The sequence below is a fragment of the Anas acuta genome, chromosome 3, assembly GCF_963932015.1.
Source record: "Anas acuta chromosome 3, bAnaAcu1.1, whole genome shotgun sequence".
NCBI classification, from domain to species: domain Eukaryota; kingdom Metazoa; phylum Chordata; class Aves; order Anseriformes; family Anatidae; genus Anas; species Anas acuta.
In genome coordinates this window covers 11,986,992-12,000,444 of record NC_088981.1, presented here as the reverse complement: position 1 = coordinate 12,000,444, position 13,453 = coordinate 11,986,992, and the positions used below count along the sequence as shown (strand labels likewise).

Here is a 13,453-nt window from a genome sequence, read left to right as displayed (position 1 = left end):
TTGATTGTCTTTACTGCAGAGAACTTGTAATTAACAACGACAATTCAGAGAGACAAAAAAACATGTACTTTTTCTGACTACTATTTATGGCATCAGAGAAATATGTTCATTCTTTTTTTAATAAAGCTGAAAGACTATGGGTGATGCTACTTCACTAGACTCCTTCGAAGACAAACCAGATCACCTTAACTGCAAGATCCATGTCTTGATAATACCTCAGAACTCATAACACTATTACTGGTATGCCCAAATCAGTCCAGTACTTCCCGAGATCACCTTCACCCCAAACTTACACTACCACAGTATTACTCCAGCCAATTTTAGAAACTGGCTGGAAAAAAGCAGTATGCGACCAGGTGTTACGTTTTCAGCAGCATTTGTTTTATTCACCTAGAAGTATAAACATTTTAGTAGGCGTACACAACACATGCGGCATCAAGCAGAATTAAAGTAAGCTTAAAGTGTGCAAATTCATTAGCTTTTTAAGCAGCCAATTTTTACTCTACATCCTCTGTCATATAAATTTCCTACACCATTGCTAAGCAACCATTTCTCTAGTTCAGCATTACACCTTCTGTAGTACTTACTGTGGAGCTTGGAAATAAGAAGTTACTACCAGCAAACTACGTAACTCCTGCAAACATTTCACGCCATCGGCATTCAGGAACATCTCTGCATGAGATATACTGACAACGCTGCTTAGAGATGGGAGAGGGACTTCAGTTTTCTAGTGCCAGGGGTACAGATAGGTATGTTTTTATGCAAATACAAAAAAATGTCTTTTGCATGAAGACCTTAGACTTGGGTCAGGCTTACCTTGCAGCATTTTCCCACCTGAGGGGAAAGACAAAAAAAAAAAAAAAAAAAAAAAAAGCAATTCACGATCCTAAGAAACAATATAACTTCAATCCAAACAGCAAGGTACGAAGTAAACCTTGTAAGTATTTCAAGAGGACTCTTCCCATACGCACTAGTACAGAGAACCATAGTTGCTTACTATAAGGTCCTCAGAAATAGGATGCAATACCAACTCAGTAACAGTTAGGAGCAATGTTTAGTACCATCTTATTCTGCAAATCCACATAAAATACAATTTTTTTTTTTTTTTTGGGGGGGGGGGGGGGGAGGAACACCTTAAAGCACTAGAATACTGTAGCATAAGTCCTTGCAGGCATAATTCAGTGACAACCGCCTTATTTTATCTGGATTTAGTTACCTGTAATGCACTTAAACTTAAAACTCTGTTGGCAAAAAAGTGGAAAAGAGATTGCCTCTGCTTCTTCAAACATAACTGATCCATACCCTCAGTGGCAGTTACCACGAAGTCTGGGGTTTTCTTTCAGTTAATTTAGATTAACTGTTCCAACAGAAGTACAGCAATACAACACATACTATGTTCATCCAAGAACTGAACCCTGCAGTGTCTTTTTCTAAGCAGTTCCTTTTTCAAAAAGAGTGACACTAAGCACGCAGAAATCAATCCAACCCAGGCTGAACTTGAACTAAATGCTTTTCAGGTGCTGCACAAATATGACAGGCAACTTTGAACACCTTTACAGAGTAACCATCAGTATAAAGGAGAGCATCCAAACGGCCCACATTCACATAAAAAAAGCCTATGTGAGAAAAGCCAGGGGCAGGTAAGTGTTTTGAAGTAAAACAAATGTGCCAACAGCTCTACTCTTTCTTCAGATCCGCATTATGGATGGACTCAGTCTTTTGGAGAGGTTCCTCTTGGTAAACTATACAACAGTCTTTACCAACTCAGTGCTTGATCATTAACTCCTCAAGATGCTACTCCTGCAAGGATATGTGTAGAGAACTACTTCAACTTGCAGAAATAAATGTGTTGGCTACATCAACATGATGCTGAGAGGTTTAATTTTGGAAGATGTGAGTTCTACAGCATCCTGTCCACAAGAACAACTGGAAACTTGGGTGAAGGCCCTTGGTCACACAAACTCCTATGTGCCCATTTAACACAAAACAGCTGCAAACCTTTGCTGTGCACAAACATGATGCTCAACTCCCTCCATTTATATAAGAAATATCTTAGTGAAATGGAGCCACAATTATAATTTCAATTGTTTTAAAACCGTGCAAAATAAAAGCTTAAATATAAACTGGATTGTTCAAGCCTACTCTCCAGCACAGGAAAACATTTCCTGCACCTTGTAGCAAACATCTGTATGCAGCCCTTTCCGCAGGGTAGATGAATTCTGTGCCAGCTGGATTTTCTGGTGGCACATCAGCTAGACGCCACCTCACAGAGAAAGCCTCGTACCACCTCACGTAGGAAGTACTACAACAACTTACTCAAAGGTTACTTGTCTGTTATAGACATTTCTCTGTGGTGAGCGAGTTGGCTCTACTGAACCGAGCAGTTCGGCTCTAGTGAACCAGAAAAGGGAAATCAAGCTTATCTGGTTTCCAGTGATTAGCTTTTTAACACACATGTAATCATGTGTCTAATTGTGCATGAAGCAAACGCAGCTATGCATGAAAGTTGGCTACTACCACTCAGAGAGCTCAATGAGCTTAAACTATCGGTGACACCACTACCTTATCAAGGGAGTGTAGCCACCACAAAGATATCCATGTGCTTTTAGATTTGCTGTGAGCCTCCCACGTCTGGAAAGCAGCAGCTGGCAGGCCTAGCCTGCGTGATCACTAATTGTTGTTAGCCCCAGGCAGCAAGTCCTACTTGAGGCAGTAGTTCAGCATCTTCACAGATGTCTGTCACAACTAAGCTGCAGTGAAGCAAGGCAAGCAACGCCAGCTCTCTTCTTCAGTAAAAAGAAGGTCCCAGTTTTCTGCAGGTGGACACCAGCCTGTATTTGAAAGTGAAGGTTATCTGGAAGTCATGTAACCAGTCAACACAGCACCAGGTCCACACTACTCAGCACTGACAAGGGTACAATTTAACAGCTTGATCTTGGCCTCAAGCTAATCAGAGACGCATGGTTTTTAGTCAGGCTGGCACATCAGCTCACATCTGTCTGCAAAAGACTGTGAGCACACATGCTACCATCTATCATAAGTCATAGATTAAGGTTTTAGCCAAACTACCCTACTGAGCAAAACTAGATGACTTACTGAAACTGTCTTCATAGAACAAGAAATTAATTTGGAGATCTGATCTTGCTAAAGGGAGCTCATCCATTACACAAAAACTGAAAGGAAAAATAAGTCCATCAGGGAAGAAAAACAAATACATAAACAGAAATTTCTGGAAATGGATACACATGACCGATTACTTTTCCGTCCACATACATCAAACAGCTACCTCATTCAAGAAGTTTCTATCCTTCTTTCCCCTTCAAGTCTTAAATTTGAGATAAGTCAGCCACAGAAAAACTCCAGGCTGGAACTAGGAAAACACCACTTACAGCCATTTCCAAGGAACACCACAAATCACGTTACACACAGCATCACTGCTGATAAAGCCACCCTTCCCTGCAATCCGAGCAGACCTACCTGCTGACAATGCATGGCATCATCTGGGCTTTGGCTCCAGCTAGTACTTCCTTAGGGACTTCTGTACTCAACTTCAGTACCCAGTGAAATTCAGGAGCTACAAAAAAGGACTGGTTCTCCTACCGCATGGGACAAAGGCTCGCAAATTATTAATCTAGTCAAGATACAGGTTAGGAGCACTTAAACATTAGGTATATCTTTACCAGGTGAAAAACACTTTTAACCTGACTGCACGCACCTCCGCTACTAGGACTCTTAAAAGCACAGTAATAGCTTGTGGAGCTTCAGTAAGGATTCTAATTTATTGCTGATAGCAGCATCCTTTCCTATAGTTAACTGTGGTTGGCCACATCAAAATGCAAGGGGTTCTCAGATGCATAAAAGGGCCATAAATGATAACTTCATCAAGGACATGTTCAGCTTAATGCTATGTGGATGTTAACTTGCTAAAAAAAAAAATAAATAAATCACAGAACAAGAGCTTACAAAGAAGTCATCATCTTAATCAAGGACAAGTGACTTATCTTGTTATAGAGAATTAACCACACTGAATTATGTGTTCTTTATTTATACAGACGTATATGTATATATATACTGAGCTGAATTCTTGCTTTTTAATAACCATCTCACTGAAAGCAAGATTTTTCTTTGAGGAGAACTGTAAAACAAATGTTATTTCTCTGGCAAGAAGTCCATCCTGTAAAGGTTATATACATGCTGCTCACCAAGAAGTTACACAGTCAATCAAATACACATTGGTTCTTTTTGTTCATCAGCTTACCTCCCCCCCAAACACACTACTTGAATTATCTAATAACGCCAGGGTTATCACCACATGAGTAGGAATACTTGCTAATAAAAGCAAACCAACTCCAAAAGGTAACTGTTTCTCAGCCTACTCTCAAATAAACTTGCTCCCAGAGATATTTTCCCATCTCCGTGCATTGCAAAGCCGTTTTTGGAAAAGAACACCTGAGGTGTACGCTTAGAAGAGCTAATCCAATATACAAAACATTAAAATAAAAACAAAGAAACAAAACAAGCAAATACAGCACTGAGCTTAAGTGAAGCTGAAATTCACATTTAAGACCACAACAGATGAACCTGAACTGTGACATGCAAGGTATTCCCATTTTATACACTAGCACAGCTGAAAAGTTCTTGTGCTACTAATTTAACCAAACAGAGCCAGCAGCAAAAGCACAATTTTCATTGACTGACAGACAGCAAGCATCACGCAGAGCTAAATGTCTCAATTTTCTTTCATCCTTGTCACTCAGGTAGAAATCTGTTTTAAAGACAGTTGTTCAAGTCACTAAAAGGAAGAAGATAATGCAAGCTGATGGACTTGCTTTGTTGGTAGTATGTGATCTTGGAAGCGTGGTTTTGCAGAGCTATTACAGACTGAGAGAACCCCATCATTAGCAAGTAACTTCTGAAAGTTTTAATGTTCTTGTAGAACGTAATTACTTCTTCTGTACGACCCACTAGAGGTAACAGCAGTTTAACAAGACCCTGTTTCTTACTTGTATGTTTCTGGCTGATTTTCACCTGTACCTGGGTAGCAGCTTACTTTCTGAAGTGGCTGTGTGTTGTGTTTTGCTTTTTTCTTTAAAAAGAAAAAAAAAAAGAGAGAGACGGGTAAAAGAACAATCACCACCTTGATTCATGGTTCCTGCAGGAGAGACACTCACATCACTAACAGGAGAAGCTCTGAAGCAGCCAGTATTATTGGTGGTTAGTTAACAATCTCAAGAAATGCTGGTCAATAAAGCTCAATATTATCATAAACTTTCTTTTTAGCATTAAGCACTGAGTGGCTTATACAGCTGATTTGTCTCTATACTTTTGTGTCAACCCAGTGACTATTCAGGTATCTACAGATTTCTAGTACAAAGATACTGGTATTAAACCCAAGCATTACTATTATACATAAAACCTTTGGCATTAAAGTAGATTATTTGAACACATTCAACCATATCATTTTCTAAAAGTAAGAGACTAAGAAAATTCAAAGGCAGCTAGAACATCTACGTATTTCAAAACTTGCTAAAACAAAAGAGACTGCAGACCCTTCATACCATTTAAATAAAAACAACTTAAGTCCCACAAGTTGCTGTATCCTTCCTTTTAAAGGAATCGAAAGTAGTTCTTACCACTAGCGAACACCTTTAAACCATCACCTGAATTTGCTGTTTTCTTTGTACCAACAAAACCTGAGAACTACGATAGCCCACAGCAGGATTATAAAATGTTGGAGTTAAATTTGAATTCTGTTGTTAGAATTACTACATTAATATAAAGCATTTATCTATTAGTGATAAACAAACGTCAACAGCAACACAACTCCCCAAACACTGATTTTTAGAAAAGCTTTCAAAAAGCTTTCAAAGAAAAGTTCTTTGAAAGAAGAAGCCTTTTCCCTAGTTTCCCTGCTGAAACCTAAAGACATCTTCATGAATAACTCTGTATTCAAGAAAAAGATAGTACTTTTAGCTCAAAAAAAAAATAATAATCACTAGTTATTCTTCTACATCGTTTCTTTATTCACCAAGCATAACAACACACAAATTACCATTTCTGTACAGGATAAGTGTCTAGTATAAGGTTGTATATATATAAAACAGCATTGAAACAGAAGTATAAAAAATCCAGTACTTCAGAAAAAAAGTCCATTATTTGTAAGTTGTCAGGAAGGACTTGTTCTTCAAAGTATGTAACCAAACAGATGAGAAGTGCCTGCCTTCAAGTACAGCCAAAGGATGAGGTATGGGAGAAAGGATGGGTTTCAGTGCTGACATACTACCTCTCCCTGTATGACAGGGTCGTTCTTAGTCCCTGCAGTGGACAGTTCCTCATATTCTCAGTGGTTAAAACAAAAGTTTTACTCCTGAGGAAGTTTTGACATAAAGAGATTAAGACATAAAGACATAAAGAGATTCTTTCCCTTACTACTATCTCCTCTGAGACTAAAAAGGACCGCTCCTAAATAACAGCAGCGCAAGGAGAATGGACAGTATTATGGTACTTGATCTCTGAGGTCCGCTTTCACAGTCTGGCAAGTTGTTTCTCAAACCCCAGGGATGCTGACACCATAGACCTCCCAGAAAAACACATGCCTGTGTCAGTTTGCTTCCCTCCGTTCACAGCAGTGGGCACCAAGCTCACGTGCTTCCATTCCACATCACTCCTTGCCCCACTCACAGCGAAAAGCATCAGAAGTATCGGCCAAATTCCATGCGAAAACACAAACCAATTTCAGCTCTTAAGGCACGTCAAGACCCACATCCATGTAAGATGACTTATAAAACTGCAGGATTTTGTTTCAGTTGCAAAGGAGTAAAACTGAGGCTGAACTATACACAGCTCCTTTCAACTTCATCATTCTCACACATTTGCTGCTGTAAAAAAAATAAATCACTAAAGACAAAGGAATTGTCAGTTGCCGTTGAGATTTCCCTTATTTCATTCCCCAGAATCCTTTGTTGTTACACATCCCACACTTGTTAAGATTTCCAGCCTTTTTATAACTCACTTTAAGATCAACTTGTTCAAAGCTTTACAGGTATGGTTTGCAATTTGGTTCCGAATACCACTTCACACCAGAGAGCGAAGGAGGAGCAGGGGAAGAAACTTCCCTCTACAACTAAGGTATATTCTCCAAACTTCCTGTTAAAGACCAGACAGAGGTATGAGAACGGTCAGAGGCTGGTTCCTTCCCAACAGGAAGCTTTTCAATCCTTTCAGCTTCAGCAGTTCCAAAGGCTTTAATAATGTCCTGTTAAACTTCCATAGCAGAGCGGGTGCCAAACTAATCTCATAACACCTTCCAGCAAGCCATTCACGTTTAAAAATTGGTACCATAAAGTCTTTGTATTGTTCACAAGATGGTTTTCCTAAGTCAGTACAAACATTTGTGTAGTACTGAATGCCTTTTGTTTCCAGCCTGGTGCATCTGTGGGCATTATGCCTGGCCCAGAGGCTCTCCCCTTCTCCTACAGCTTCTTACTCCAGCTGAAGATTGATCACACCTGCTTCCATTTATTTGTTCTTGGTTCCTTTCTTGACTTGTCCTCATCACTCTTCCTGAACAGCTACTCCACACTTTACTAATCAATCTGTCATTTATTCACAGTATACAGTGTTTGAAGTAAATGGTAGAAAGCTTTTTCCACATTCCTCATCAGTTGCTGTCTTGGCTTGTCAAGCGTACAGCTTTTTTTTTTCCTCCTTCAGACCTCTCTAGTTTGTCACTGCAAGAAGAAGTAGCCTTTCATTTGAAGAAAATAGCAGGATTTGAGCAGGGAATTCTCAAGTCATCACAGACTTCAGCACACCTGGAGCTTCATCCCTTCGTATACTCTTGATGCCTTCAGAGTGGAGTCAACATTTAAGGGAAACAAAAGTTTGAAACAGATGCGGTAACAGTTACACTAACACAGATTTCTTTTAATTGCACTGATCAGTTGAAATGTGAAATCATTTCCGTACGCTAACCTTCTACAAGGTCACTATTCCACATGGCTTATTTACAATAAATCTATCTAAGAAAATAGTAAACTAAGGATATTTTCTCCTGAATGTGCAGTCTAACAAAAGCCTTGAATAGCAGAGAAGAAAGTGTTTCTGAACAACTTCTGCCTTCCAGCATTTTTGCAGAGCACTGGGTACTAGCAGGGATTGCAAGAACATCTACAACGGAATAAATTCACTACTGCCATGATCCAATACCCACATATTAGACACTGACATTTTGCTTATGTGAGGTGTAACAGCAATCGCAACATAAATCCACACCTTGTCAGGTTCAGCAGGACATGTAGCAGGAGATTTGTGAATTTCAGCAGCTCATACTGAGTTTGAGAGTTGTCAGAATAAAAGCATAGCTCAGGCTAAGAAGGATAAAGAATTTCCCAGTTAAACTACATGACAGACTGCATATTCTCATATGTCAAAGACCTCCTAAACAAACTTTGGAGAAGTCAGGTAATCTTTTGATTATTATGCAGCCCTTGTTTTCTAGATGGACTAGCTTCTTTACAAGATATCAAAGACCTACTGTAATGGGAGAAAGAGGTCTGTGAGTACTGTTGTAATAAAGCTATGTCAGAGTTTAAAAGCTCAGCAACTTCTGATATATATTTTCACTTCAAAAGTCATTAAGGAGGCTTTTAGGAAGAGATGAAAGCATTATCTGCTTATGACATTGGTATCTGCAACTCTGTTAGCCCCTCGAGACTGTAAAGGAAGTACTACAATCTTACACTGAATATTATCATAAAGACTATGGTCAGCCATGGTCACAAGATCACCCTACACTCTTGTTCATACTAGTAAGTATTAGCCCCTAATGGTAACAAAAGGGCCAGAAACCTACTCCTGTATCTGCAGCAGTAAGAAAACTGCAATCGTGAGCACTTCACATTGCATACTTAGATTGCAAGAATCAAAATTAAGCCAAGTCAAGACACAGAAATAAAACAAAGGAAATCACACCAAAGAATTCCCTCCTATTCACACACACATGAATGAAGGAGAACTAGAAAAAGAATGAGGCACTGTAACAGAATTAAATTCTCATCCACCTAAACCTCAATTACTTGATCTATGTTATTAAATCAGACTCACATTTCTGGACAGCGTTCACTGCAAGTATTTGGACAACTCTACTGGCCATCCTGATAATGCTGCACACACTAAGAGAAGAGGGGTTCATGCATGCCAGGCTGGCGCACCTCAGCCCAAGCAAACATGTAGGATCATCAGGAACAAATGCTGTTTTCAGCTACCTACGAGAACACCACCATTTTGCCCAGATTCCCCACTCCATGATGCCTGCTAAATTTTAAAGACAAAAGAGCATTACGCATGGCTGATCACTGGAATATCTAGAAAATATCTTATCTAGAAACTAAGAACTGAGGCAGAGAATAACTAATTCGTATACTTAAGGCTATCAGTGTTGTTATGACTGTCTGCATGTACTTGCAAAATTAGTGGATGCCAGCAAGGCTTTAAGGTATTTTGGTGTTTTCCACCCCCCACCTCTCTCAATGAAGCACTCCTGCCCCCACATAGGGCTGCCACTTTTAGCAATAACAGGGTTTCTAAGTCCTGGCTCTCTTAACAGTAACTTCAGGCTAAGCAAGCAGAACAGTCTCTATTTAAAAAGACTCCCCCATTTTACTTACCATCACTTTCATTCTTACTTTTCATTTCTTCCATCCATGTTGGAATATCTTTCAATGCAACATACTCCCTCGAGTACTCTTTGCGTCTTTCCTCCAAGGTCATCTTCAGCAAACGCTCTGTTTAGGGGAAAGGGGAAAAAAAAAAAAAGTTTTGCAAGCTTTCATATATTCTTGTACATTGGCCAAGTAGTGACCAATTCCATGTCCTTGAAGCAATTAAATACAGTTTGAAAGAAACAAGCATGGGTGATTTGATGAGTTACAAATAATAGGAGCTGAACATAGTGCATTTAAACAACCGCCTGCACCTATTTCTGGATATCCCAGTTCAGCAAAAAAATGCCGCTTCACTGCTCTCTCAACTGTCCAGATTTCCTTCCCTCATCACTACAGCACCTCGTCTTCCAGTCACTTAAACTCAAGATCAGAGATCCAACAGCAGCTTCATTAAGTAGGGAATTGTTATTTTATAGAATTTCCAGGCATTATAATGCATTTATTAGGTTCTGTATTCATAAAACAGATGTAATTTAGAAAAACATCTTGAACATCAAAACTGATGCATTTATCTCCTGAAACAAGTTTATGTATGCCAGCAAAGAATGAAAGGAAGAATAGTACAAAATTAACAGAGTGCCAACATATTACAAAAAGAAGTCAGCAAAAGTCAAATCTTATGTCACTTTCTTGATGGTTGGAGTGATAAAAAGTAAGAGGCATTTTTGTTTGGTTGTTTTGTTCTGCGAACAATGCAACTTCCAGCATGCAAAATCTACTATCATTTGCTTAAAACACATCCAGTAGCATTTCATCCCGATTTGGGCCAAAATCAGCAGCTACAGAAAATACTAAGCTAACAGTTTGTTACCCAAGAAAAAGTACTACAAGTCTGTAAATGTGACTGCCAAACTGGTGGAACACAAGCCCGAGCACTAGGGAAGCCCACTGCCTTCCGCTGGCTGCCCAGGTAACTAAAGAGCAGCCCAGGACCAGCACGATTCAAGGACCATTTCAAGTGCTGTAAAGCAGAAGCTGGGTTTAAATTCAAGAGCTCAGGCTAAGGCTTATAGTTTTGTACTTGAACATCAGTATAACATGCTTGATTACCCCATGGAAGTACACATGGATTTTTTTTGTTTAGTTTTGTTTTTTAATCTGAGAAACAGTCACCATGTCTTTTTTTTTTTTTTTTTTTTAAAAAAAAGGCATTTAGCAAAAAGTACAACTGCTTGGGCTGTACAATTTTGACAGCTAGTGCCAACTTCACTTGTCTTCAGACTTGCCTATAAATGCAGTAGGTTCTGAGGTGAGGAAAAAACACCCCACTGGCCCTGACCCAGCACCAGATTCTCGTAGCTGCATTCTCTTCTCCTTCCCTACCCCATCAAGCAGGATGACTTCACTCAGAAGTGAAATACGCTTTTAATGCTCAGTGTTAGTTTTGTACAAAATGTGTCCTTGCATAAGGAATGAAAAGAACAGACCATGTCAAGGCTTCCATGAACTAATCAAGTTTCTGGGTGCATTTTACCAGTGGCACTGAACTACTATTACCATACTAATAGATTTTCTTGACACATTAATCAGGAATAAATACTCTTTGATGATCAAAAAGAGTTTAAGAGCTATGTGGGCAAGGAAGATCCATATTTTTTGCCTTTGGCATAAAGGACTAGATGGACCTAAAAAGAGATGCTAATATTCGGATCAAGTTGAAGGAACAGTAAATGAGTTCAACAAACTGCTTCTTAGGTCAAACCTTTCAAGAAAATAGCTTATTTTGCAAAAACCCTATTATAATGTAAGTTTCCTAATGATGCAGAGTATAGTCAGTACAGCCTAAAATACCAAAGGTAAGTTTTGAGCACAGACTCTTATCAAAAGATATATATTTTTTGATGTTTTTTGTCAACTGAAGAAGAAATTGTACTGTCAAAAACACCACTTCTCTCCCCTTATTAAGGCTGTGTATCTTAATTGGATAGTTACAAATATGAAAGTAAAATGTGATTAGAATCTTCATTATACATTATGGATACACACTTAACTCTAGTGCTTCATCTTCAAACATACAAGATACTTAATGTGCCTGTTAAAAGTACTACAGAAGACAAACATGAACACGAGACAAAGAGAGAGCACATTTGGGTGCATCAGGCTGGAGGGACCAACTAACACTGAAAGTTTGACTGCCTTTTGCTGAAGAAGTTTGAGGCAGCTCCCCACCTTCCAAAACACAATTCTAGAAGAAGGGTGTATGAAGCTTTGCCCTTCCAAGTCACTAGTGAGACTTTAAAGTGAGTTTAAATTGCACACAGACCTCCCAGAAGATGCTTCCAACATCTTTAGCTGCAAAGACTGTTTTCTGCATGTCACCTGTTGAAGTGCTTTGGAAGCTCATGGGCAGACCAGTCGCATACCATAAAGACTCCAAAATCAATGACAGTCCTGCTCCTACTGTTTCGCTGGACCACAGGAAAGATCTACCCTGTGAGAAATTGAACTAATCCTCAATTACTAAGAAGTAATTAAGGAAAGCAAGTGGGTTTGAACTTAGTATTTAGCAGTTTGCACTTTTTGAGAATAGGAACTTCTTTAAAACATAAAAGGTTCAAAATGATCACACCCAAAGCTTCAAGGGAAGAGCAGAATCAGCACGAGCAGTCAGCTTTGTGGGGAGCTGGAAGTATGCAGGAACAGCAGAGGCAGGCCTGGCATAAAATTTCTTTTCAAGGACAACCTGCATAGGAAGGAAAGTAGTTGTGCTTCTGTAGTTTTGCTCTCTAGTAAAGAGAATGCTCAGTAAGAATAATCACCCAGGGCTACAAGCTAAAGACCAGCATCAGCAGTAACGTGCCAGAGTTTCACACACACGCCTGAAAAACCCTGGGCCAACACCACAAACGTAATGCTGGGAAGCAGCTACTGGAGCAGAAGACTGGCAAATGCTGTTAATTCTCACTATGCACAGTGACACCAAGTTCTGGCTAGCTAGCGCTCAGAAACATGCTTCGCTGGCCAGAATAACTTCAGCAGCAGTCACGAGCTTCAGCTTGCGTTCACCAGTGTCACCCTGCTCAACAGATGGTGGTTATCGTGGCTCTGATGAGACCATCATCCTCACAGCACATCAAGATGAAGGCGTGCCTGCACCTCACCTGTTCCAACCCCTGTACTGCACCCTCCTCACCTAGGGTTTAGAGTCCACGTGCTGCAAACTTGCACAAACAACAAAGCTGGAAGCAACAGGGGAACAGTGGGAACTCCCACCAGGGCTGGCCAGGTGCCTTCCCCCAGCTGCCCCCTGCATAAAAGCATTTCCTTGGAAGGCAACAACAGGCAGCAGGAAGGGCTTCCACAGGTGAAGTTGCTTACAGCTGATGGCACACAAGCGACACCCGAGAAGATTTAACTCCATCTTCTCTGCTCTGGAAGAGAGAAACTTTCAAATCTGGCAGAAATTTGTTGTCTCACCTCGACTACAGGCACATTGCAAGCCAGCTCTGAAAGAAACACGGACACACGATGTAACTCCCTGCCTCAGGGGCGAGTTTGATGGAAGCAGCTAACCTACAGAGCGATCAGCCTGTTTGTGGCTCTCAGGTTTTCTCCTTCCATATGCCTACTGGATTTCTCCACAAAGAGGACGAAAGCTGTCCTTTGAACCGGTCGTCTGCCTTCCTGCCTTGAAATACACACGCAATCGTAGGGAACATAGGAGAAAAGAGAGAACTTGTAACAACCCCACTGGTGTGTTTCAGTTTTCCCTCCTCTCCCCCTTGTAG

The 13,453-nt window shown here is 40.1% G+C and overlaps 1 protein-coding gene across 3 annotated transcripts in view; it reads right to left on the bottom strand.

Moving 5' to 3' along the window:
• MACROD2 (mono-ADP ribosylhydrolase 2) overlaps positions 1 to 13,453 on the bottom strand; it is an 854,218-nt gene that overhangs the window by 839,879 nt on the left and 886 nt on the right. For 2 of the 3 annotated variants that reach the window (XM_068675719.1, XM_068675720.1), the window contains exon 2: positions 9,669 to 9,785. In XM_068675719.1, the coding sequence (XP_068531820.1) occupies positions 9,669 to 9,785 (117 nt within the window). Of the gene's footprint in view, positions 1 to 9,668; positions 9,786 to 12,858; positions 13,000 to 13,453 lie in introns of those variants that run through there. The other variant, XM_068675721.1, reaches the window with a different exon arrangement.